At 43.0% G+C, this 27,997-nt stretch overlaps 1 protein-coding gene across 7 annotated transcripts in view; it reads right to left on the reverse strand.

Moving 5' to 3' along the window:
• Positions 1-27,997, reverse strand: part of ARID4B (AT-rich interaction domain 4B) — an 852,780-nt gene that overhangs the window by 5,274 nt on the left and 819,509 nt on the right. Inside the window, exon 24 of one of the 7 annotated variants that reach the window (XM_033937316.1) lies at positions 11,592-11,670. The exons of the other annotated variants lie outside the window; for them this stretch is intronic. Within the exon in view, the coding sequence (XP_033793207.1) occupies positions 11,606-11,670 (65 nt within the window). The 3' untranslated portion in view covers positions 11,592-11,605. The remainder of the gene's footprint in view (positions 1-11,591; positions 11,671-27,997) is intronic. 7 annotated transcript variants of the gene reach the window in all.

Consider the following 27,997-nt stretch of genomic DNA (forward strand, 5'->3'; position numbering starts at 1 on the left):
ATAGTGCAATGGTGCGCCCACACCTGGAGTACTGTGTTCAGTACTGGTCGCTGTACCTCAAGAAGGACATGGAGGTACTTGAGAAAGTTCAGAGAAGAGCAACTAAGCTAATAAAGGGCATGGAGGACCTCTCATATACTGACAGACTGAAAAAGCTGGGGCTTTTCTCCCTGGAAAAGCGGAGACTTAGAGGAGACATGATAGAAACCTTCAAGATCATGAAGGGTATAGAAAAAATAGACAGGGTCAGATTTTTAAATTATGGGGAACCACAAGTACAAGGGGGCACTCAGAGAAATTGAAATGGGAGAGGTTTAGAACAAACGCCAAGAAGTTCTTTTTCACACAGAGGGTGGTGGATACATGGAACGCGCTACCGGAGGATGTGATAAGCAGGAGCACGCTACAGGGCTTCAAAGAAGCCTTGGATAGGTACTTGGAGGACAAAGGGATTGAGGGTTACAGATAAGAGTAGAGGTAGATTATAGGAACAGGATTAGAGGTAAGTTATAAAATTAGTCAGGGACCACTGTTCAGGCAATGGGCCTGATGGGCCGCCGTGGGAGCAGACTGCTGGGCAAGATGGACCTATGGTCTGCCTCAGCGGAGGCAACTCTTATGTTCTTATGTTCCAAACACTGCAAGGCAACTGGGCCCTGTGTGAGCAGCCGGGGATGACATGATCCTTTGATCCCTTTGTAGATGGACCAGGTCTGCACACCACGGACATCTCAACCAATCTGGTGCTACTAGAATCACCAGCCCTTAGTGCGCCATTATCCTGTGCAGAAGTCTGCCTATTGTGGGCCATGGAGGGAAGGTGTAAAAACAACCTGTCTTTGGCCAAGGTTGCACCTGGGTGTCCAAGCCTTTGCTTCCTGGCTCATTCCACTCCTATTGATGAAATCTGTAAAGAAAAGAAACAGATCGCAATACACTTTTGCATTATAAAAGTTTTCACCCTAGAAATCTTAAGAGACAGTATCCCATATGGTCAATTTCTGTGGTTAAAAAGACAGAGCTCAGAGCAAGAGACATTTTGAAATAATGCCGGGGGCTTAGCAAGTCATTTTGATCAGAGGGGGTATCCAGACCACATAATCAAATGGGCATATAAAACGGCACGATACACTCATACTCAATGGGTAGCATTATCAACATAATCAACATAAAAGATCAAGGGATAAGACACCTTTAGTTCTGCCCTATAATACCAATGCACATTTGATGCAACAAGCTATTAGAAAACACTGGCATGTTTTAGGTTTACACTCATCATTACAGGAACAGCCCAAATTTGCCCATACCCAGGGGAGAAATCCTAAAAACATGGCATGAAGTCATGCCCAATGGCCATTCAGACAGTTGAGATCACTGTTTCCCATTCCACCAGGAAGTTCTTACTACGTCATTGTATGGACTGTACCCCGACAGGAGTGGTGTATGTAATCATCTGCCCGTATGGCCTCTGTTATATTTGCCAAACACAGAGATCCATTAAAATTAGAATTATTGAACATTTAAGTACAATTTGTACAAAGATGGAAGCTCCGCTGACCAAACGACATGGCCAGGAACACACTGGAGAAGATAACAGAAGACTTCAGAGCCCTTAGAGAGAAGCTGAAGCAGATGGATGCACAGGTGGTCTTCTCCTCCATTCTACCAGTAAGAGACAAGGGGAGAATAAGAGAAGAATGGATCCAGAGCACTAATAAATGGCTAAGAGGATGGTGCAAAGAAATGAACTTCGGCTTCCTGGACCACGGAGAAGCACTTCAGGGAATGCAGGGACCAGATGGCTTACACCTAACCAGAAGAGGAAAGCATGCCATGGGCCGACGCCTGGCATACTTGCTCCGGAAGGCTTTAAACTAGGTGAGCTGGGGGGGGGGGGGTAAGTAATTCCATCTTGAAACAAAAGGTAAGTAGGGTAAGTAAATCCATCTTGGAACCAGAGGTAAGTAAACGCGCGTATACCAAAGGAGAAAGAAACATTACCAGAGGGGACAAAGGCACAACCGAGGAAAGCAAATCACCTCACGTCAATACAAAGCAAGAGACAGAGACTTCACCTTGGGATCGGAGGTAGGGAACATAAGATATCATGAGGGCGACAAGGAAAAGATTAATGAGGACAAACTGTCTCGGTCAGAAAGCGGTACAAACAAGCAAACAGAATGGAAAGCCATGCATGCTAATGCCCGTAGCTTAGGCAATAAAACCCTGGAACTGGAAACAGAAATGAGAAATGCAGACCTTGATGTGGTGGCGATATCAGAGATATGGTTCTCAGAAACCCACATATGGGACATGGTTATACCAGGATACAACTTACTCCGTCGCGACAGGGAAGGCAAATCAGGAGGAGGAGTAGCTGTATACATCAGGGAAGACATTAAGTTACTAAAATCACAGACATCAAATATAAAGGGGAATCCCTCTGGGTGAACCTTGCCAGGGGCACTAATAAATGCCTGTATCTTGGTGTTGTATATAGGCCACCAAGGCAAAGGGACGATGTGGATGACGGACTAATCGAAGACATTGAGAACATCACACTGCGTGGGGACACAGTGCTGGTGGGAGACTTCAATATGCCCGATGTGGACTGGGACAAACTTACCGCTACAAACAGCGGCAGCAAGAGGCTACTAGACTCCATGCGAGGAGCAAGCCTCAAGCAGTTGGTACTAGAACCCACCAGGGATCGGGCAATCCTGGACCTGTTACTCACCAACGGAGACAGCGCCACAGAAGTAGCGTGGGAGAAACCTTGGGCTCCAGCAACCACAACATGGTGTGGTTCCACCTGAAGAAAGGAGCTCAAATACATCAACTAAGGTCCCTAGCTTTAAAAGAACCGATTTTCAAAGCATGGGAAACTATGTCCACAAAAAACTGCAAATGCAAAACACATCAGACAGTGTTGAGGTACTATGGTCGGCCCTGATATCAACCCTACAAGAAGCAACCAACATATATATAAAAACCATGAGCAAGCGACGCAGAAAAATTAAACCACAGTGGTTCTCCGAGGAGATTTCAGAACTAGTAAAACAAAAGAAAAAAGCTTTTGTGACCTACAAACAGTCACAACTACCGGAAGCAAAAGAAACCTATATGATGAAATCTAGGAAAGTTAAAACGTCAGTCAGGGAGGCCAAACTCTGGATGGAAGAAAATATAGTTATGCAGGTTAAAAAGGGAGATAAATCCTTTTTCAAGTATGTCAGCGACTGGAAGAAGAACACAAGTGGCATCGGGTGCATAAAAAAACCCGATGGCAACTTCGCAGACTCGGATGCAGACAAAGCAGAACTGCTAAATAACTACTTCTGCTCAGTATTCACTTGTGAAGCACCGGGATCTAGACCTCAGCTTCAGACAATGGGGAGCTTGAAGGATCCATTCTGGGACTTTGAATTTACCTTGAGCAGTGTCTACCAAGAACTAAGAAAATTAAAGATCAATAACGCTTTGGGTCCGGATAATTTACACCCCAGAGTGCTTCGAGAATTGAGAGATGTCCTGGCGGAGCCGTTAGCCGAGATTTTCAATTTATCCCTTAGCAAGGGAAGAGTTCCCTTGGACTGGAAAATCGCCAACGTTATTCCTCTTCACAAAAAGGGATGCAGGTCAGAGGCTGAGAATTACAGACCAGTAAGTCTCACTTCAATAGTGTGTAAACTAATGGAGGCAATGATCAAAAACAGATTAGACACGTTTCTGGATGAGGAAAAATTAAGGGACCCCCACCAACATGGTTTTACGAAGGGAAGGTCTTGTCAAGCTGATAAGCTTCTTTGACTGGTCTGATAAGCTTCTTTGACTGGGTAACAAAAAAGCTGGACGAGGGGGAGTCCCTTGACATCGTGTACTTGGACTTTAGTAAAGCTTTTGATAGTGTTCCACACCACAGGTTATTGAACAAGATGAATGCGATGGGACTAGGAGGAACGCTGACTGCATGGGTAGAAGACTGGCTTAGCGACAGATTTCAAAGGGTGATGGTAAATGGTACTCTCTCAAAATCAGCAAAAGTGACCAGTGGAGTGCCACAGGGCTCGGTCTTGGGCCCAATGCTATTTAATATCTTTGTAAGGGATCTGACTCAATGACTTTGAGGCAAAATTACGTTATTTGCCGACGATGCTAAACTGTGCAATGTTGTTGGCAGGGCAACTGAACCTAACAGCACAACCACGCAAAACACTATGGAACAAGACCTACTTTTGCTAGAACAATGGGTCCAGTACTTGGCAACTAAACTTTAATGCCAAAAAATATAAGGTGATGCATCTTGGAAGCGGGAATCCTTGCACTACATACACCCTAAATGGAGAAAACTTAACAAAAACTGAAGTAGAAAGGGACTTGGGAGTAATCATCCGTGAAGACACGAAGGCTGCAAATCAGGTGGAGAAAGCCTCAACAAAGGCTAGACAAATGCTTGGCTGCATCAGAAGCTTTATCAGCTGAAAATCCGAAGTTATAATGCCATTATACAGATCCATGGTGAGACCGAACCTGGAGTACTGTGTCCTGTTTTGGAGGCCACATTACCAAAAGGATGTGAAGAGAATTGAGTCAGTTCAGAGAATGGCCACAAGGATGGTCTCAGGACTTAAAGATCTTTCATATGAAGATCGTCTGAGCAGTCTGCGCTTATCCTCGCTCGAGGAGCGCAGAGAAAGGGGGGACATGATAGAAACTTTCAAGTACATAACGGGCCACATCGAGGAGGAGGAGGAAATCTTCACTCTTACGGGTCCCACGGTGACAAGAGGATATCCGCTAAAACTTAGGGGAAGAAGATTTCATGGGGACACCAGGAAATACTTTTTTACCGAGAGGGTGATTGATAGATGGAATGGTCTTCCACGTAGTCAAGGCTAGTAGCACGCTCGACTTCATGAAACGATGGGACAAATATGTGGGGTCGCTACAGAGGTATGATAGAGGATAGTTTCTCGAAGGTGGAAGGGATCATGATTGGGCAGACTTGTTGGGCCGTCGGCCCTTTTCTGCCGTCATATTCTATGTTTCTATGTAACATTGGGTCGAGGCAGGCCACTCATTACAACAATTAAGATTCACAGTTTTATTAAAAGTGACTTTGTCATATGGGGTTACCTCTCAGTATTGTTGTACAAGAAACAGAAATTTATATATCAACTAGTCTTATAGCCCGTTACATTAACGGGTGCTAGAATATATATGTGTGTGTCTGTATTTATTTTTTTCTCTCTCTCCTTAGCCGCTTTCTGTATTTCTGTCTGGTTTGTTTGTTTTTTTCCTTGGCTGTCCACTACCACCCCTTGCCTGCTCCCCCTGTCCATTCTCCCTTCCTTTTACCTCCCCTGTGTCCTCCACCACTCCATCACTGCTCACTTTATCCAGTAGAAGCCCTTCTCCCTTGGTTTTACCTCCCCCTGTCCATCATCACCTCCTTCCTGCTCCCCCTGTCCAGCAGTAGGCCTGTCTTTATTTTTCTTCCCCCCCTCCCTGTTCATCAGCACCTCTTCCCCTGTACATCAACCCCTTTTGTGTCCTCCATTTCCGTGTGTTGCAGCATTTCCCTCCCACCCCACTTTCCTGTGCAGTATTTTCCTCCCCCCATACGCCGCGCCGCAGGAGAAGCAGTGCCCAACTTAAACCCGGAAGGGTTGGCTTTTGATGTTTGTCTGCCGCGGCCTACAGCCGCCGACAGCCGGCGCGGCCAGCAGCCGGCGCGGCCGACATCCAACTAGGGTCGCCGCAGCCGACATCCGCCTCGGGGGGAGGGAGGAAGAGAGAGAGCGGAGAGGCGGTGTGGACGGCAGGCGGGGATCGTGCTAGTAGCCACCGCTGCGTCTTTCAACAGGGAGCAGGACACAGCGTAAGCCGTGCATGCGCACTTCCTATGTGTTGCTACAGCTCACGGAAAACCGGCGCACACATAGGAAATGCGCATGCGCGGCCTAGCGTTTTATTATATTAGATGGCACACAGTAGAACCATCTGGGTCCAATCATGAGATTGAATGGCCTGCTAAAATGAGGTGATAAAACGTTATTGGCTGAAGCCAATATGAGATATTTCCTGACTGGTTCACAGATAGTGATGTGACTAATGCGACAGAATTAATGGAGATTTGTTCAGAGTGATCCAGAAACTCATCCTGCCCAGTTATGTCCCACAGCCGTGGAAGAAATTCAAGAATTTTGATATAGGTAGTTATGGAAGATTTAAAGTAAAATATATAAATAACTTTTATTAATGTGTTTAAGCAGTGCTCTTTACAGACCAGTGAGTCTCACATCAATAGTATGTAAACTCATGGAAACACTACTTAAAGGTAAATTAGACTTAAAGGTAAATTAGACACGATTTTGGATGAGGGGAATCTAAGGGATCCCAGTCAACATGGATTCACTAAGGGTAGGTCATGCCAATCCAACCTTATCAGCTTCTTTGATTGGGTAACAGGAAATCTAGACTCGGGAGAGTCTCTGGACATAGTGTACTTGGATTTCAGTAAGGCTTTTGACAGCGTCCCACACCGTAGACTATTAAGCAAGATGAAATCGATGGGGTTAGGTGAGACACTAACTGCATGGGTCAATGACTGGCTGAGTGGAAGACTTCAGAGGGTGGTGGTCAACGGCACCCTCTCTGAGACATCGGAGGTGACTAGCGGAGTGCCACAGGGCTCAGTCCTGGGCCCTTTCCTTTTTAACATATTCATAAGGGACTTGACCCGAGGGCGTCAGGGTAAAGTAACACTATTCGCCGATGATGCCAAACTATGTAATATAGTGAGTGAAAGCAATCTGCAGGATAGTATGACGCAGGATCTGCTTAAGTTGGAAAACTGGTCCTTGACATGGCAGCTGGGCTTCAACGCTAAGAAATGTAAGGTCATGCATCTCGGCAGCGGTAATCCATGCAGAACTTACACCTTAAATGGAGAAACAATAGCTACAAATTCAGAAGAACAAGACTTGGGGTAATCAGTGCAGACATGAAGGCTGCCAAACAAGTAGAGAAGGCCTCATCCAAGGCAAGGCAAATGATGTATCAATAGAAGCTTCGTCAGCTGCAAACCTGAAGTCATATTGCCACTGTACAGAACCATGGTGAGACCTCATCTGGAATACTGTGTGCAATTCTGGAGGCCACATTACCGTAAAGACGTGCTTAGAGTTGAGTCGGTTCAGCGGATGGCCACTAGGATGATCTCTGGGTTCAAGGGTCTCTCATATGAAGAAAGACTGAACAAATTGCAGTTCTACACTCTAGAGGAACGCAGGGAAAGGGGGGACATGATTGAGACATTTAAGTACATCACAGGACGTGTCGAGGGGGAAGACAACATCTTCTTTCTCAAAGGACTCTCGGTCACAAGGGGACACCCGCTCAAACTCAGAGGAGGGAAATTTAATGGTGATACCAGGAAGTATTTCTTCACAGAAAGAGTAGTAGATCACTGGAACAAGCTTCCAGTGCAGGTGATCAAGGCCACCAGCGTGCTTGACTTCAAGAATAAATGGGACAACCAGTGGGATCCTACGAGGGTCGAGATAAGGAACTAGGACATTAGCACTCAGACTTAATGGGGTGGGTCAGTAGAGTGGGCAGACTTGATGGGCTATAGCCCTTTTCTGCCGTCATCTTTCTATGTTTCTAACCCTATTTGGAAACACCAGTACTCCCTGATGATGATGGTGATACTTGAGAGGGTCCAGAAAAGAGCGACACGATTGATAAAGGGTATGGAAAACCTTTCATATGCTGAGAGATTAGAGAAACTGGGGCTCTTTTCCCTGGAAAAGCGGAGACTTAGAGGGGACATGATAGAGACTTACAAGATCATGAAAGGCATAGAGAAAGTGGAGAGGGACAGATTCTTCAAACTTTCGAAAACTACAAGAATGAGAGGGCATTCGGAAAAATTAAAAGGGGACAAATTCAGAACCAATGCTAGGAAGTTCTTCATTCAAAGGGTGGTGGACACTTGGAATGCGCTTCCAGAGGGTGTGATAGGACAGAGCACAGCATTGTGGTTCAAGAAGGGATTAATTAATTTCCTGAAGGAAAAAGCGATAGAAGGGTATAGAGGAATACTGGACCTGATGGGCTGCCGCGTGAGCGGACTGCTGGGCATGATGGACCTCTAGTCTGACCCAGCAGAGGCAATGCTTAAGTTCTTATGATGACAACCAAAACTAAGCTTGAGTTTGAGGTGTTTTGTGCAAGAAGCAACTGTAAAATTGGAATATTTGCATTGAATGGTGAAGTTTAATTTGGAGTTTGAAAGCACAAATAATTGTAGTGGAATTTGGTCGCGGGGAATTAGGACCTAATTTGGACAATGCAAGCCAGCATTGATAGCAGAACTCAGTGAACCAGATAAGTACTTCACATCTCTGATAATTTAAGTTTGAAAAGTTTGAAACATAATTACAAGTAGGTGGGAACAAGATGATGCTATGATGGTTCCCTTTTACGTGGTCCTAATATCCTCGGATATGACCGTGGTGGTGTACTGAGCACATCACATTGAAAATTATATATTTAGTAACCAACATTGTATTTAAGTGATTTGTAATATGATACAAAAATGTCAATTATTTATTATTTTATAAGAACTTGCGTGAGGAATTTACTTAAGGTTGCCTTGGAGGAGGAGGAGGAGGAATCCCCCCTCCCCGTCCACTGTCTGATCCATAGTATCCTATGGGCAGAAATGGAATAAGCAGACATTTTGTTCATGAGATTGAAAAGATCATCAGCTATATAATCCATTCCAGACATTAAAACTGGTGATCCCTTCTGATTTTGACTTTAGAGTGGCAAGCCCAGGTGAAAGAGGATGCTGCCATAGCTGCTTCTAAGCTGACAGCCGCAGCCTCGAAAAGTTTCTTATGAACAAATTCCTCTCTATGGTCCTAGGTCGATAACTTCCTTCTGATATGTGGAGGCTTGGCTGATGGCTTGACATCATAACTACTTCTTGGGAGTTGTGGCAGAGTGGAGTCCTGAAGATTGGAGGCATCTGGCACCTCTGAATCTTTGTCTGGAGCCTTGAAAGGATCTCTGGCAATATCATGAAAATTACTGTGGCCTGACCTCCTAGGGGCTTGAGGTCTGCTTATGATCCTGCACAATGGCCTTCAGACTATCCAGACCTTTCCCAAAGAGTAAATGTCCCTTAAATGGTAATTTACTCAAGGTCCCCTTGGAGAAGGAATCTCTCACCCACTATCTGATTCATAGCATCTGGAGGGAGGAGATGGAATAAGCAGACATATTGCTTGAGACTTTGAAAAAAATCATCCTGGGCATCAGTTATATAATCCACTCCAGAAATTAAAAACTAGTGATCTCTCCCAACAATCGTCTCTAGATCACGGCACAACTTGTAGTGGTAAGTCCGGGTGGCAGAGGATGCCACTGCAGCTGCTTTTATGCCGGCGGCCACAGCCTCAAAGAGATTCTTATGAACAAAATCCAGCCAGTGGTCCTGGGCATCCTTTAATATGACACCACCTTCACCAGGAAGGGAAGTACACTTTGTAACCTGTGCCATCAGTGAAGAGCTGATTAAATTCAGAGATTTCCCAATTTGAAAATAGTTAAGTTCTGGAATGCATTGCCAGAGGTTGGGGTAAGAGTAGATAGTATAGCTAGTTTTAAGAAAGATTTGGACAATTTCCTAGAGGAAAAGTCCATAGTCTGTACTGAGAAAGACATGGGGGAAGCCACGGCTTGGCCTGGATCGGTAGCATGGAATGTTACTATTCTTTGGGTTTTGGCCAGGGACTTGGATTGGCCCTGTGAGAATGGGCTACTGGGCTTGATGGACCATTAGTCTGAGCCAGTAAGGCTATTCTTATGTTCTTATCCATTGGACAGAGATTTGCCATGGCTTTGGCCACCCGAAGGGTGTGAGCATTTTGGTAATGTCTTGATGAGAGGGGAAACAAGTGGTCTGCACCTTTATGTTGCTCATAAGCGAACACTGTATGGCAGAGGACTGTGGATTCTCTAACTTTAGCTCCTGGAGGGATTTCATGATCACCTCCAAAAGTGCTGAAGACTTAAACAGCCTGCACACTGTCGGTTCCTCCCTGAGATCAGGGGCCTCCATCAGATCCAGATCTGGCCCCCCTAGAGAGGAAGCAGGATCTCCTGCTACATAGGACACTAACTAGGATAATAAATAGAGCCGACTTCATCCAAGTATTGCACATGGCACTGTTGCTAGGAATTGTGCACTTGGGGGAGAAACCCCTGGCACCAGCAGGGCTGCGATTCCAGAGGGCTCCAAGCGATCCTTATTATTCATGTAAGTTTCAATCATCAAATTAATGAATTCAGGGAGAAGCCCCTGACCAGGATGTCCAAATCGCCCCTGCAGATGCTCATAAGCTCTTTTCTGGGATTTTGCAGCAGCACCACAGCTGCGTTTGCCGGGGACATACTTGCACTGCTCCCCAGCTCAAACCTGGACTTTTTTCTTGGCCCTCGCACCAACTGGGCCAGAGGAGGGTGAGCCAGCTGCTCCTGCCCCCCTCACATGCCACTTGGACCATGATCGATCCTCGGATGGCCATCCAGCACAAACATGAAATGAATCAAATGTATCTTGGTCTCCGGAGTCCATCACACCTGATGTTTTTTAAAAACTGAGGTGTTTTGAGGCAGATAAGAGGCTTTTATTTTCAAATTGGGAAATCCAAGATGGCTACCACGGCAGTGATTTTAGCATCAAAAAGAACCTGGGGGAGCTACAATAGGGTCCCAAAACTTGCAATTTTAGAGGTGGAGGAAACTAACTCTAACCCTAGAACCCCACCAAAACTGATTTTAAATCCCCCTCTCCCGATTGTTTTCCAGGCTGTCAGTCTGTAACTCACTGTGCCATGCTGTGTGCTGCAAGTGCTGAAGCTGCGAAAAGCTTGGAATCCAGGCTGCTTGTGCCTTTTGATTGCCTCTTGGGCCCATTGAACTGGCTGGAGACCTCAACCTCCAATGGACCTCACACAAGCAAATGGGGGAGGAAAGCAGTCAGCCCCGATCTTGGAAAAACTGCCACGGGCACTTAGCCTGCACTCAAGCCCACTGCGGATGAACCTGGTGCGAGCCTTGCTCACAAGGGAACGGTCTTGAAACATTTAGTGCAGGCTGTCCAATGCAACATATAGTGCAGGCTGTACAATGCAAAGCAGTCTGCCCATTGGAAGCAGATCCTTGACCGCAGTCTGTGCTCTCTCAAGAATGGGATCCTCTGCAGCACTTAAAAGCCTCGCAAATAGTTAGCACCCCCCCCTCAAATTTAATTGAAAAACAAATACAAGCAGAAAAGACAGGCTCCTAGTATCTCACTTATAGAGATACAACTGAGAAATTGGAGTACAGCCCAGAGGAATGAGAGGTAAAGCAAAAGAATATTAATGAGGCTCCCTACAAGAATTCTTGCAAGAAGGGATTGACTACTCACAGATACAAGAAAAGAATGTATGTTACAGTAGAATATTCTAACATTAAAAATTAATACTAATATTAATTCTATAACACTTCAAGGATATATTTTAAAAACTCACTTTATTTTGGATTGTCAATAGTAGCAAATTCCATAAATGAGACACCCAAGTAACACACTGAAGAGATTGCTTGCAGTTCCTATATCAAGTGGATAAGATTGAAATTAACACAATTACAGGATTTGAAGAGCATTTCAGCTAACTGATTGAGGGCACTTTGGGGGCCGTGCTTTGGAGACCACTGCCCTATGGGGTCTTTTTACAAAGCTACGGTAGAAAGTGGCCTTAGCATGCCCTTAAATGGGTTTCCCCCCTCTGTGCTAAGATCATTTTTATCGCAGCGAGAAAAAGATTGATTTTCCATTTTCCAAATTAATGGCCATATATTATTTTGTAGGTGGTAAGGGCTCATGTGCTAATCCAAAGCTAATCAATTAGCATACAACAATGTAGATGCGCTAATTTATTAGCACAGAATTGTCCATTCTCCTTCCACAGACATGTTACTACCTAGAAAAATAAAGAAAATTTTTAGCGGGTAGTTTATACATATACATTCGGAACTAATCACAGGATACCTTAGTGCATCCAGCGGTAAATCCTTTTAAGCTATAATAAGGCTGCACTAGTAAAAGGTGCTCTAAATGATTAACACATAGGGGAAGATTCTCAAAACCCACCGTGCCTTTAATGATGGTCGCTAAACTGGTTCCAGACAGTTTAGAGTGGAAGTATTCCACCGGCCAATTCTCAAGAGGGCTCACCATGGTCTTTTCCGAGCTGCCTGGCAGACTCCGACTACCATGCAAATGTATTACAACAAACACAGTCATTAATATTTAAACGATCAGTAGCATAGAATGTTGCTACTCCTTGGGTTTTGGCCAGGCACTAGAAACCTGGATTGGCCATCGTGAGAACGGGCTACTGGATTTGATGGACAATTGGTCTGATCCAGTAAGGCTATTCTTATGCTCTTATGAGCACTCCTCCATTTTCAATGGGTGATTCCCTAACCTCACTGTCCTAAATTTGCAGGCAAAATTTTCTGGCAGGTCTTAGCTGTCATAGCCTTAATTTCTGGTCAGTGCCTGAGTGATGATAGGCTCAGGCATAAACAGGAACATAAGTCTTGACAGCTTAAACCTGCCAGAAAATTTTGCCCCCTGAAACAAGGGATGGCCACTCCCTCCCGTGGTCGCTGATGTGCCCCCGAACGCCCCAACATAGTTCACAAAGGCCAGCCAGAGGGATGCCTACAAGGGAGAAAGTAGGCATCTCTCTCGCTGCTGGGAGGTGGGGTGGTGGTGCATGTGTGTCAGGGGAGTTGCTTGATGGCAGCGGTAGGGAGTGAGCATTTCGGAAGTGATGCTTGACGGTGGTGGCGGGAGTGGGCAATAAACAGTAAATTATGTGTGGTGTAAAGTTATTTCATAGTTCAATTTGAATATTTGAAGAACCTACCAATGACAAATATAATTAATACTTTTAAATAGTTAGTTACGCTGCTGTGAATTCAATTGCAAATTTCTTCCCTATACAAAAAAATATCCTCCTGAAAATTTGATATCTGGTAGAGAAAAGGTTGCTCTATCCAATGCTTTTTGAACCAAAGTGATTGCTGGTGTCAAAACTGAAATACAAGGCTTCAAAAATGGGTAAAATTTGTTATTAATATTTTTGCTGTTCTGTTTGACTTGCAATATCTTTACAAATAAACGAAAGCAGGCCTTGAAATTTTCACTGATGGATAACAATCAGCAGTTGAGCAGGTGTATCATGTGAGAAGAAACCATTTAAATTTGTTACAAATCTATGAAAGATGAAGCCAAAAATTAGTAAACTGAGTTTTTGGCCAACTTTAGCATGGAGGCATTAGAAGAGCACTTAGCCTAGACTTTTGAAACTCTAAAAGCTTATTAAGTACAAAAAGTTGTATATGTAGATTATATTTCAGGCTGATGTTAGCAATACTCAGTGTACAGGAAGTCCTTGAAGTTGCCCATTGTTTCATACGACAAACATAAAAATTTTAGGGCCTCTACTTAGGCACCTCTTTCTACATGAATTTCATGTTTTTGAGGTTGAAACTTTGCAGGGCTTAGCTTTTCAAGCCAGAACATCTATGTACCAAGTTTAATTGAAATTGGAGATGGTAAGGTGGGGATCATTCTGAAAATTTGTACAGTTGGTGTGGAATGACCCAGTCACTTAAAATAACTTTGCGATATAAGTGTTTTATAATGGAGTTCTATTTAAAGGTTTTAAGTATATTGAATGCCAATATTAACAAAACCATATATAATTAATAAAAATATACAATTATAAGACAAAGAGAGAAAAATTACAATTAAGTAGACAAAGCACTCAACATAAAAATACACATTTTCATCTGGAAAATAAAGCACAGTTACTTACCTGTAACAGGTGTTATCCAGAGACAGCAGGTAGATATTCTCACAGATGGGTGACATCATCCACGGAGTCGCAGTATGGACAGTGCAAAAATGTACTGTCATTTTACCTTCTTTAGGAGTCCTGAGACGGCCTGTGCCTTCCCGCCAGACATCAGCTCGCGGGACCTACAGTTCAGTAAAAAAAACTAAGAAGCCAACTAGGGGAGGTAGAAGGGTTGTGAGAATATCTGCCTGCTACCCCTGGATAACATCTATTACAGGTAAGTAACTGTTTTATTCCAGGACAAGCAAGCAGTATATTCTTACAGATGGGACTCCCTAGCTAATATGCAAGGGACTAAATTTTGTAGAATTGCTTGACTGAACCAACTATCCCATCTGGAATGAGTTTCCAAACAGTAATTGGATGTGAAAGTATGTAGGAAGGACCAGGTAGCTGCTTTACATATGTCCTCCATGGGAGTGGAACAGAGATAAGCTACTGAAGTTGCTATTACTCTAATCTTATGTGCTGTGACACGACCTTCCAATGGTAGTCCAGCCCAAGCACAGCAGGAGGAGACAGTCCACTAACCATGTAAAGATAGTATTTATTATGGCAGATACTGGAGCAGAGAGGTTGAATTCATCTATCCATTTGGAGAGAGGTACCAGGTTTTGAGAGCTAGGGAACACAAATTGGGATAGAGAAGGCATCCTTCATTTTGAATCAGCAGCATTGGGAAAAATCCACAATGGAATAGGTTCCCTCACACTGAGTTGAAGCAGAAGTGGAAATCAGGACTGCCTCGGCCACCTTGGTCCTATGAGAATCATGGCAGCTGGCTCCTCTCAGTTTGAAGAGTCTTTCCTATTAGAGGAATTGGAGGGAATGCATAAAGAAACTTGTTGGTCCTATCTAGCAGTTACACATCTGATTCCAGACGATGAGGTGAGTATAGTCTAGAACAGAAGTGCAGAAGTTTGTGATTGCTGTGAGATGGCAAAAAGATCATTTCTGGAGTTCCCCAGGTTGAGAAGATATTATGCAATACCATTGAGCTGAGTGACTGCTGCCAGCATGTTTTACTTCCCTGCTAGATACACAGCCTTGAAGAAGATGTTGCATGGAATGGTCCAAGACGAGATCTATATCGCCTCCCGGCAGAGGAAGCAAGAACCCATGCCTCCTTGTTTATATAGTACTTGGCTACCTGATTGTCTGTTCGGATCAGTATTACTTGAGTAGTCGACCTTGAAAGGTTTGAAGAGCATTACGAATCGTTCGTAGCTCTAGAAGATTAATGAGAAAATATTTTTCTTGTGCAAGCCAAGTGCCCTCAGTGTGAATGCTGTCTAGGTGGGCTCCCCACCCATACATGGATGCATCTATGATTAGTATTTTCTCAAGTGGAATAACATGGAATAGAAGGCCTCTGGTTAGGGTCATTTGTTTCAACCACCACTGAAGGGACTGACGGAGTAGGGATTTGATGGGAAAGAAGATCAGTGGCTTGTGATCACTGAGAGGCAAGAGTCATAACAGCAGCCTTACTGGGTCAGACCAATGATCAATCTAGTCCAGTATCCCATCTTCACAGAGGACAATCCAAGTCACAAGTACCTGGTAAAAAAACTAAATAGTAGCATGACACTGATCAGGGCAAGCAGTAGCTTCTCACATGTCTATCTCCACAGCAGACTTTTCCTACAAACCTTTTTATAAAACCAGCTCTTACCAAATCCTCTGGCAACAGATTCTAGAGCTTAACTGTTCTAACAAAGTACCTTGAGTAACATTCTTTACTTCATGACTTTCAATCGGGCTTTAGATCCCATTTCAGTATAGAAACGGTGTTAGCCACACTGTTAAACAGTGTCAGCCACACTGTTAAATAGTTTACTGAGTAAGGGTAGTAGTGCACTGGTCCTTCAGTTTGATCTGAGTAGTGCCTTCAATTTGGTGGACCATACCAAATTACTGGCCTTCTTAGATGCTTTGGGATTACAAGGTAATATTCTTTCGTGGTTTAAAGGGTTTCTTGAATCTAGACTTTACCAGGTTAGGTTTAATAATCAGCTCTTTACCTTTTGGAAAAATCCGTGCGGAGTCCCTCAGGGCTCCCCACTTTCACCCACATTATTCAATGTATATCTTTCTTCTTTGGGTTTTCATTTGAGTAATTTGGGTATAAAACTGTTGAGCTACGCTGATGATATTAATACACTACATTTACGCAGACGACATATCCATTCTAATCCCCTTAAATGACATCACAAAAGAAACTGTAGACAACCTCTCAAACGTAATGACCGAAATCGATAAATGGACCACCAATTTCAAACTGAAATTAAACGCAGAGAAAACAAAAGTCTTTCTGGCTAGTCCTAATGACAAAATTACGAGAACAACGATAAAAATAAACAATCACGAATACCCATTATCCAAAAACATAAAAATACTCGGTATCACTCTAGACACACACCTAACTATGACTGACCACACAAACTCACTAGTGAAAAAATGTTTCTACACGCTATGGAAACTAAGGACCATAAAAAAATACTTTGACCCAACATCATTCAGGTTGTTGGTACAGGCGCTGATCCTATCCATTCTTGACTACTGCAACATCATCTATCTGGGTATCCCACAAAAAACAATAAAAAAACTGAGACTAATACAAAACACCGCCGTTCGCCTAATTTTCGGACTCAGAAAAAGCGACCACATCAGCCCCTACTATAAAAAGCTGCATTGGCTACCAATAGAAGCGCGAATATTATTCAAATTTGCTTGCACCTGTTTCAGGCAAGCCTGGGGACTAGCACCTTCTTACCTACAAACTCACTTCATCCTACATAACCCCACACGAGCAACCAGAAACAAAAACATCTTTGCATATCCAAAGATTACAGGCTGCAGATACAAATCATTCCTGGACAGAACCTTTAAGTTCCAAGCGAACAGACAGCAAGTTTGGCTGAAAAACTACATAAACGAACCCAATCTGACATACAGTGCATTCCGAAAATCGATCAAAACCGCCCATTTAATGTCCCCTAGTCTTTGTAAATCCTGATACAGTAAAAAATTGATCCACTTGTATCCTTTCTACACCACTCAGGATTTTGTAGACTTCAATCATGTCTCCTCTCACCCATCTCTTTTCCAAGCTGTAGAGTCCTAACCTCTATAGTCTTTTTTCTCATACGAGAGGAGTTCCATCCCCTTTATCATCTTGGTCACTCTTCTTTGAACCTTTTCTAATGCTGCTATATCTTTTTTGAAATAAGGAGACCAGAATTGAACACAATACTCAAGGTGAGATCGCACCATTCAGCGATACAGAGGCATTATAACATTCTTGTTTACCATCTCTTTTCTAATAATTCCTAGCATCTTGTTTGTTTTCTTGGCTGCTGCTGCACATTGGGTAGAAGGTTTCAGCGTATTGTCCACAATAATACCCAGATCTTTTTCTTGAGCGCTGACCCCTAAGGTGGACCCTAGCATCCGGTAACTATGATTTAGATTATTCTTCCCAATGTGCATCACTTTGCATGTGTCCACATTAAATTTCATCTGCCATTTGGATGCCCAGTCTTCCAATTTCCTAAGGTCTTACTGCAGTTTTTCACAGTCCGAATACGTTTTAATAACTTTAAACAGATTGACAAAATTTTGTAAAGATTGATTGAAGGGGCATATATTCTTTGTAAGTTTGGATTGAAGAGGCATATATTCTTTGTAAGTTTTTCTATTCTTGCTTATGTGAAAGGAACTGCTGAAACAGTTAACATTTTGCCAAGGAAAAAAAACACAAGGCCTTTTCTTTTTGTGTTCTGAGCTCTGTGTCTCCATTGTGTTCTGTAATTCTTGTTTTGATAAGAAACATTTGTTACAAGAAATATTGCTAGACCTTAGACAGGACAGTATTATATGCCATAATGGAAACTTCGCACTATTTCCCCTTCCCCTTATGTTTGCTACCTTTTTTCTAGTTGCTTTTATGTATCCTGTTACCATATATGGTTTTTCCTACAGTCATATGCTAAAAAAACTGACCCATGTGAAATGCTATAAAGGTGTATGCAGTACTCTGAATAAAGTAGAAGAGAGAGAGATATCTTTTTACCTATTTGCATGTGTGTTTATGTGTGAATGTGACAGCAGGACAGCAGAACGAGGCTAATACAATTTGGGACCTGGTTGTTTCAGCTGGGGGCTCGCCCGGGAGTGGAGATGGTGCCGGGACTCTAAGTGGGTATCTGTTTTCTAGTGCTCACTGGTCTCTGCCCTCTTTCACGCCCTTATTTGGTTATTGAGGCTTTTGGCAAGTCTCTTGAGGCTTTTGGTAAGTCTCGGAGTTTTGGCAACTCCTGGAGTTTGGGGAACTCCTGCAGTACTTTTGAGTGGCCACACGTTCTTTTGGGAAGAACAAAATTATTAATAGACACGCCTGCCCTGCTCTGTCATCTGTGGGGAAAAAAGCTTTGTGCATGCATTTTTTCTACTTTCTATCGCTTAGAAGATAAGGTTTATATAGTATAAGATAAGATTTGTATTGTATTGTATATTATTGTGTCTTGCTTATAAGGTAAGGTAAGCGAGACTTGTGCATTGCTATTTTGTGTTTTGTTATGGGTCAGAAAGGCACTAAAGATCCTCCCCCTCCTAAGAAAGATGAGACTTGTAAAGCTTATGTTGTTCATGTGTGTGACACTCTCTCTCCAGCTCACATCTCTCTGTGTCACTAGTCCTCCTCCGTATACTTTGCACTGCCTATACGCTTAACACAGAGGAAGGAAATACTGTAATGTGGAATGCATTGCCGGCAGAGCGCGATATCTGCTTTCAGTCTAAGATCTTCCCTTCCTCCTGCCGTAGCTTGTAAACAGAACTGTCTCTTGGCTCCATCTCGAACGTGAAATAGTCTGACCCTGACTCATATTTTGAGTCCCTCCTTCGGCTGCTACCCTCTGCTTGAGGGAAACTTCTGTCTCTTCTTGTGCTGTGTTTCCGTGTCTTTTGACTGCCCACCCTATGATTTCTGTTGCTCAGTTTTCAGAAATGATTTGTTCTATGCTGGCTCATGAAAAAAAAAAAAATCCGTTTTACAGGCTCTCTTTCTTGTGCGAAGCAAGGCTGATGCTTTTCTCACTGACCATCTGGCTATTTGCCAAAAAGATTTGTAAGTTGTAAATTCTCTCTGTACTCCTCTGGTCACGCTAGTCACCGACCTCAAGGAATGTGATTTTGGTTTACTTTTTCTGACTTAAAGCAACATTCCTCTGATTTGCAGTCTGAATTAAACAGAGCACTTTTGACTGCCAGACCAGCTCCTGTTAGAACTTACTTACACTATCGGGGTCCGCGCATGAATGCTGAACCTTCTATGGGAATTAATGGGATTCTGACTAAATCCTACTGTACTATACCCCTGTCTGTAGCCCATCCAGATACAGGCTCTACTTTATTCTAGCACTCTTTTCTTATTATTCCCCAATGCCCTGTCAGTCTGGGCGTCCGCTGACACTGATGTAGGCTCTATTTCATGCACCCCCTATACAAAGGGGATTGCAAAGAGGTAAAAAAAAAAAATCTGCCCATGAGACCCCTTAAACTATTTATCTCCTCCCTGTAAAACCCTCGGGGGAGAGGGGATGCTAGAAGAAAATAATTTGAGACGGTGCCTTACACAGAGATAGATGGAACTGAATGAGTCAGGGGGAGAGAAAACACTTCCTCGTGACTAGAGTTGAAACTTATTAAACTTTCTCACATTCAGAATAGGAAGGGGGAGGAGTAAGCTGATATAGATAAGACTCAGGAAGAAAGAGAGCTTTAGTATTTGAGCTAATGCGAACAGAATTTCCTAAAGCAAGGAAGCAAGTGATGTTTTGGAATTCAATAATTTTTACTGGTGCTTAGGAACCATTTAGCATATTTGAAAGGAGATTGTCAATTTTGTTTGTTTGTTTGTGTTGTGCCTAGCAAAAAGGAACTGGGAATTATTAGCAAACGTTGCTTTGATGCAGTGGCAACAAGAGGGCATCCGTTGAAAATCAGGGGCGGGAAACTACGAGGTGACACCAGGAAATTCTTTTTCACTGAAAGAGTGGTTGATCGCTGGAATAGTCTTCCACTACAGGTGATTGAGGCCAGCAGCGTGCCTGATTTTAAGGCAAAATGGGATCGGCACATGGGATCTATTCACAGGGCAAAGGTAGGGGAGGGACATTAAGGTGGGCAGACTGGATGGGCCGTGGGCCCTTATCTGCCGTCTATTTCTATGTTTCTATGGCACAATACCAATTTGCCAGTCCTTATTTTAACAATTTATATTTAGAGGACCTGTTCTTATGTTCTTAGGGGATTTTCTGTTTTCCCTCCACCCCTATGGCTAGCATTTTTTGGCTGTCCTTCTTTTTCTGTTACAAGAGAGGGGGGCATACCGCTTTTAATCATGAGATGTAACATCTCAGCCCTGCCAGTTATGGCAGGCTTGCAGAAGACAATACAATGCAATCATTTTTTGAGTAATTATGGAGAATCAATGTTAAATGAGTTTGAATAAGAAAAAAAAACCAACAAACAAAACCCAGCACTGTGTGTTAACTTAGCTAGGTAGACCTGTGGTTGTAGGAGCCAAGAACTAGTTTTCTGATCTACATGAACAATTTATGTATTAATAGTTTTAGGATATCTTTTGGCTTTAGGAGACATTAGAATTCTTTTATAAAGCTGTGGGTGTGTGACTTTTGCTAGCACCAATTTAAGATGACAGAATTCAAAGGAGCTTTAAAAAAAAAAAAGTCAAAGGCTTAGTATTTGGAATTTAATTGAGTTTTTAACTTGGAAACTTGGTCAAAGAAGGCACTGGGGAAACAAGCCAAGATACAGAGAAAGAGAAATTGGTGATGTGGCTGATGTGAATATGGTGTAGCAAAGATGCATGAAAGTTGCAGACAGGATAGTGGACGTTGCTAAAAAGGGATGTGTCACGTGTTTGAAAGTATGTGAATGTATTATGTCCTTATTATAAGGGATATTCTAGTTGGAATAGGCAGGTGTGAGTAAAGTTCCAAGTTATTTTTGTTTAGGTAAGCTCTTTGGGGTAGGAACTGTATAAAGCAACTATGAATTGACACTAACTCATATGTTCTAGTGGAAAGTGCAATTTACTACTTTAATCTGTTAAGCCCAGTGTTTCATTTTTTTAGTTTTGTTTTACAGTACACTGCACAAGTCTCTTTTACAGGTCTGGGAGATGCAGTTTGTTGGCAACTGATTTACCACCGGTATCTGGCAAGGGATGTTTCCCCTATCACTTTTATTTTTTCTTAACAGTGGGTATGTGTTTCCTTATGATGATGATGTGAAGGCAGGCAGTTGGAATACATACATAGCTATCATGGATCAGTTTTGGCACAAAGAATCTTTTGCTGAACTGAAAGAAAAAAAAAAAAACCCCCATGAAGAAAAAGTTGTGCTTCAAGTAACCTTGAAATGACCTTACACTTTAAGATTTCAAATGTTTCTTTTTTCTCTTAGCATTGACACTGCAATACTTCATACTACTACCTCTGTACCTAACCCTGGACACTGTATCTTGCTTTACCTAGTAAGATCTGTCTATTTCTGTAGATTGAAGCCAGTTGTGTCCCTGATTGCATTATCTCTTATGACTGTGTGACTTGACTGATGACATGCCTTATTCCTGACAATGGAGCCCATTGACACCATTTTTTGTTTTCTCTTACAGACGTTAGACTCTAGACCAGTTGATTATGCCTTTGCTGATTATTGATTGTTGTGCCATGTGTTCTCAGGAAATTTACTTTGCTCATGTGTGCACACAAATATGCCTGGTTCTATAATGCTGTTTTTCTTCTTCCTTTTGTATAATTGTGTTTATTTGCAAATTTAAGTTCAGCCCTGACTCCTTGATGGATGAAAGCAAGTTTAAGGCCTACTGGAGCACTATGTTTGTTTGTGCCATGTAATCTCTGTGTTGTCTGTCTGTTCGGTTTGTGGGGTACCCCTGAAAACACCATTGGTCATTTTTTTTTTTAGCTTTTTATCCCCATTTTTTGCATTTTTGTTTTTTCCTATCTAAATTGCACAATATCTTTTTTAGTTCTTGTTTTCATGGCCTGAGCGCTGCTTAGTTAGGGGTTATATTATTAAGACAAAGGTTCTATATAGTGTTGATTCTATGGTGCCCACTGGATATGCTCAATTCACACATTTCTGGCATAATTGGTTTTTGTGTGCCCAACACTGAGTATATCCTTATGGTCTCTCTTGAAAGCCTTACTAGTTGTGCGCAACCCACACCAACTTATCACCCTGTCCTCTTATGAACATTGTGTATCTGCATATTGTCTCTCATTTCCGTTTAAAACTAAATGGTTTACATGATTTACATACATACTGTAACATTATAAAAACATAATAAAACAGACACACAAACAATCCTCAGAAATCATATCTACAAACTAATACCATGGCTTATATCAGGGCTGCCCAAGTCTGGTCCTTGAAATCTACTGGCAGGCCAGATTTTCAGGATATCCACGATGAATATGCATGAGAGAGATTTGCCTGCACTGACTTCTTGGTATGCAAATCTCTCTCATGTATGTTTCATTGTGGCTATCCTGAAAACATGGCCTGCCAGTAGATCTCGAGGACCAGACTTGGGCAGCCCTGGCTTATATAATGAAAATCATGAACAGTTCATCAACTATGCCAGAGAAGAGAATTATTGCCTTCAAAGAAGTCAAGCAAATTGGTGAGGCAAGACCTCCCTTGGCTGAACCCATGCCGACTGTCTCATTAAATCATGTTTGTCTACATGTTCCCATAATTTTATATTTTATAATTGTTTCCACTATTTTGCCTGGCACTGAGGTCAGGCTTACCGGTCTGTAATTCCGTGGATCTCCCCTGGAACCCTTTTAAAAATTGGCATAACATTGGCTACTCTACAATCTTTAGGTGTTACAGATGATTTAGCGACAGATTAAAGATCACTAATAACAGATCAGCAATTTCATGTTTGAGTTTTATCAATACCCTGGGATGTAGTCCAGGTGATTTATTGTTCTTTAGCTTGTTGATTTGGCTTAGTACATTTTCTAAGTTCACCAAGATTTCTTTCAATTCTTCCACTTCATCACACTTGAAAACCATTTCTGGTTCAGAAAGATTTCTTACATCTTTCTTCTGTAAAGTCCATTGATGATGTCTGAGATGAAGATGTGCAAATGGGGCAACATGGCTATTGATGCCTTGTGTCCTAACAGTCACATCATCTGTCGTATTATGATAGTTTGGAGAGTAAACACATGTTTGCAGATGTGCAGTAGAGCGTCTAGTCTCTGTTGAGGGAGGTACGCACGAGTTTCAGTTGTGTCCAGTTGAGTCCCAATAAATTCCAGATTCTGGGATGGTTGGAGATGTGATTTCTGGTTGTTGAATGCAAACCCTAGGAGTTCTAGTAGTCGTATGGTTGAGTTGATGGCTAACTGAGCAGCTTGAGGTGACAAAGCACAGTTACTTACCGTAACAGGTGTTATCCAGGGACAGCAGGCAGATATTCTCACATGTGGGTGACGTCATCCACAGAGCCCCAGTACGGACACTTTAAAAGAGCATCGCCACTTTTAAGATTTGGTGTGAAAATTTAGGATTGCCTGCACTGCGCATGTGCAAGTGCCTTCCCGCGTGATGTAGGCTCGCGATATCTCTGTTCTGTAAGCAAGCTAAGAAGCCAACCAGGGAGGTGGGTAGGTTGTGAGAATATCTGCCTGCTGTTCCTGAATAACACCTTTTACGGTAAGTAACTGTGCTTTATCCAAGGACAAGCAGGCAGCATATTCGCACATGTGGGATTCCCTAGCTTACTAGAATGGAATGGAGGGAGTGTTAGCCATTAAGAAAATAAATGTTGCAATACCGCTTGGTCGAAGTGACCAGCCTGTCTGGAAAAAGATTTCAGACAATAGTGAGATGTGAATGTATGAACTGAGGACCAAGTATCAACTTTACAGATTTCATCAATAGTAGTGGAATGAAAGAAACCAACTGAAGTTGCCATAGCTCAGACTTTGTGTGATGTGACACGACTCTCCAGTTGCAGCCCAGCCAGAGCATAACAGAAGGCAATACAAGCTACCAACCAGTTAAAAATAGTTCTCTTGGATACCGGTTGGCCCAACTTGCTAGGGTCAAAAGAGACAAACATCTGAGGAGACATTCTGTGAGACTGAGTCCTTTGCAAATTGTAAGCTAAAGCTTGTTTGCTATCCAAAATATGAAGAACCATTCCTCCAGGATGAAAGTGAGGCTTGGGAAAAAAATACTGATTGCACAATAGATTGATTGAAATGAAATTCAGTGACTACTTTTGGAAGAAATTTTCAATGTGTACGGAGTACTACTTTGTCATGGTAGAAGACTTTGAAAGGTGGGTCTGCCACCAACGCTTGGAGCTTACTCACTCAACAAGCCGACATAGAGAAATAAGAAAAAACACTTTCCAAGTGAGATATTTAAGATGAGCCGAAGACAATGGTTCAAAAGGAGGCTTCATGAGTTTAGAGAGAACCACATTTAGATCCCAAACCACTGGAGGCAGTTTGAGAGGTGGCTTGACACTGAAAAGTCCCTTCATATATCTGGCTATGAAAGGATGAGCAGTGAGAGATTTACCCTCGACTGGTCTGTGAAAAGCATTAATAGCACTGAGATGACCTCTAATAGAAGTGACCTTAAGGCCCGAGTTGGATAAAACATAGAAACATAGAAGATGACGGCAGAAAAGGGCTACAGCCCATCAAGTCTGCCCACTCTGCTTACCCACCCCCTGTCTATGCCCTAATGACTCAATTTTCTTAGCTTGACCCTTAAAGGGATCCCACATGGGTATCCCATTTATTCTTAAAGTCTGGCACGCTGTCTGCCTCGATCACCTGCACTGGAAGCTTGTTCCAATGATCAACCACTCTCTCTGTGAAATACTTTCTGGTGTCGCCATGAAATTTTCCGCCCCTGAGTTTGAGTGGGTGCCCTCTTGTGGTCGAGGGTCCCTTGAGAAAGAAAATATCATCTTCCACTTCGACACGTCCCGTGAGGTACTTAAATGTTTCGATCATGTCTCCCCTCTCCCTATGTTCCTCGAGAGTGTAGAGCTGCAATTTGTTCAGTCTCTCTTCGTACGAGAGACCCTTGAGCCCCGAGATCATCCTGGTGGCCGTCCGCTGAGCTGATTCAATTCTGCGCACATCTTTACTGTAATGTGGCCTCCAGAATTGCACACAGTACTCCAGATGAGGTCTCACCATGGCCCTGTACAACGGCATTATGACTTCAGGCTTTCGGCTGACGAAACTTCTATTGATACAACCCAATATCTGCCTTGCCTTAGATGAAGCCTTCTCCACTTGATTGGCAGTTTTCATGTCTGCACAGATGATTACTCCTAAATCTCGTTCTGCTGAAGTCCTAGTTAAAGTTTCTCCGTTCAAGAAGTACGTCCTGCATGGATTTCCGCTTCTGAGGTGCATGACCTTACATTTCTTAGCATTGAAGCCTAGCTGCCAGGTTGAGGACCAACTTTCCAATGTAAGCAGGTCCTGCGCCATATAATTCTGTAAACTGCATTCACTTACTATATTACATAGTTTGGGAATGTCGGGAGGAGAGTGCAAAGAGGAGAGGGGATCAGGGGCCCCCTCTGCAATTTCTGCCCTGGGCCCCAACATGTCTAAAACCGGCCCTAGATATTGGACTTGTTGGACCTTTGGTCTGTCCCAGTATGGTAACTTTTAAGCTCTTATTTAAAATCACCAAAACTCTGGTAACCGGGGTATACTTCCTATGGTCTCACAGGCCACATATAATTCAACGGCAAGGCACATTTGACCTGTGGGCCACAGATCACCCGCTGCTGATCTATGGAATGCTCTCATTTAACTCAAAAGAACCTCTTATATTAATATCCAACATACCAGAACCTGAGCAATTCTTCAATGGAAATCAAGCAGAAAAATTAACATCCATGGAAGTGAGCCTTGAAGATGTACGCAAGCAGATAGAAAAACTAAAAACTGACAAATCCCTGGGTCCGGACGGAATCCATCCAAGGGTTCTGAAGGAATTAAAGGAGGAGATAGCAGAACTACTGTAGCAAATTTGCAATCTATCCCTAAAAACAGGCGTGATCCCGGAGGACTGGAAGATAGCCAACGTTACGCCCATCTTTAAAAAGGGATCAAGAGGTGACCCGGGAAACTACAGACATGTGAGTCTGACCTCGGTTCCGGGGGAAATGGCGGAAGCATTGATAAAAGAAAACATTGATGAACATTTTGAAAGAAACAAACTTCTGATAACCAGCCAACATGGTTTCTGCAAGGGGAGATCGTGCCTAACGAACTTATTGCACTTCTTCGAAGGAATTAACAAACGGATGGACAAAGGAGACCTCATAGACATCATATATCTAGATTTCCAAAAAGCCTTTGACAAGGTGCCCCATGAACGCCTACTCCGGAAACTGAAGAACCATGGGGTGGAAGGAGACGTACATAGATGGATCAGAAACTTGTTGCCGGGTAGGAAACAGAGGGTAGGAGTGAAGGGCCACTACTAGGACTGGAGGAGGGTCACGAGTGGGGTCCCGCAGGGCTCGGTGCTCAGGCCGCTATTTAATATATTCATAAATGATCTAGAAACAGGGACGAAGTGTGAGATAATAAAGTTTGCGGACACCAAACTATTTAGTGGAGCTGCCTCGGACTAAAGAGGACTGCGAAGAATTGCAAAGGGACTTGAACAAACTAGGTGAATGGTCGACGAGATGGCAGATGAAGTTCAACATTGAGAAATGTAAAGTATTACACATGGGAAACAGAAACCCGAGGTACAACTATACGATGGGAGGGATGTTATTAAATGAGAGCAACCAAGAAAGGGACTTGGGGGTAATGGTGGGCATGACAATGAAGCCGATGGCACAGTGCGCAGCAGCCGCTAAGAAGGCAAACAGATTGCTAGGCATAATCAAGAAGAGTATTACAAACTGAATGAAAGAAGTTATCTTGCCATTATATCCGCATCTGGAGTATGGTCAATATTGGTCGCCCGCATCTGGAGTACTGCGTCCAATATTGGTCGCCTTACCTTAAGAAGGACATGGCGTTACTCGAGAGGGTTCAGAGGAGAGCGACGCGTCTGATAAAGGGGATGGAAAACCTTTCATTCGCTGAGAGATTGGAGAAACTGGGTCTCTTTTCCCTGGAGAAGAGGAGACTTAGAGGGGATATGATAGAGACTTACAAGATCATGAAGGGCATAGAGAGAGTAGAGAGGGACAGATTCTTCAAACTTTTGAATAATAAAAGAACAAGAGGGCATTCAGAAAAGTTGAAAGGGGACAGATTCTAAACGAATACTAGGAAGTTCTTTTTTACCCAACGTGTGGTGGACACCTGGAATGTGCTTCCAGAGATCGTAATAGGGCAGAGTACGGTACTGGGGTTCAAGAAAGGATTGGACAATTTCCTGCTGGAAAAGGGGATAGAGGGGTTTAGATAGAGGATTACTGCACAGGTCCTGGACCTGTTGGACGCCACGTGAGTGGACTGCTGGACACGATGGACCTCAGGTCTGATCCAGCTGAGGGATTGCTTATGTTCTTAATATACGAGTGTAAACCCCCTTCTAGAGGTACCTAGGTAAGTGCCAAGTCGAAACACATAGGGGAAAAAAACCCATAACAGATCAAAAATGCAGCCTAGAGACCCTAAGTCTGCAGATAGAAAAAAAAAATTGCTCTCATTAGCTGCTAGTCATCAGCTAGACACAGACTGTGCTATTAGGAACAGCAAGGGGAAAATACAGTTATAATTGTGTATTTCCCTTGACTACAGCCACACAAAGAGTAGGGCTAATAGTCTTCCAAAACAAAGTGCAATTTATTGGTAAAGCACAGAACCATCCAATCCAATAAATTGGAATTTGTTTTGGAAGACTATTAGCCCTACTCTTTGTGTGGC

Source organism: Geotrypetes seraphini, chromosome 3, assembly GCF_902459505.1.
Source record: "Geotrypetes seraphini chromosome 3, aGeoSer1.1, whole genome shotgun sequence".
NCBI lineage: Eukaryota > Metazoa > Chordata > Amphibia > Gymnophiona > Dermophiidae > Geotrypetes > Geotrypetes seraphini.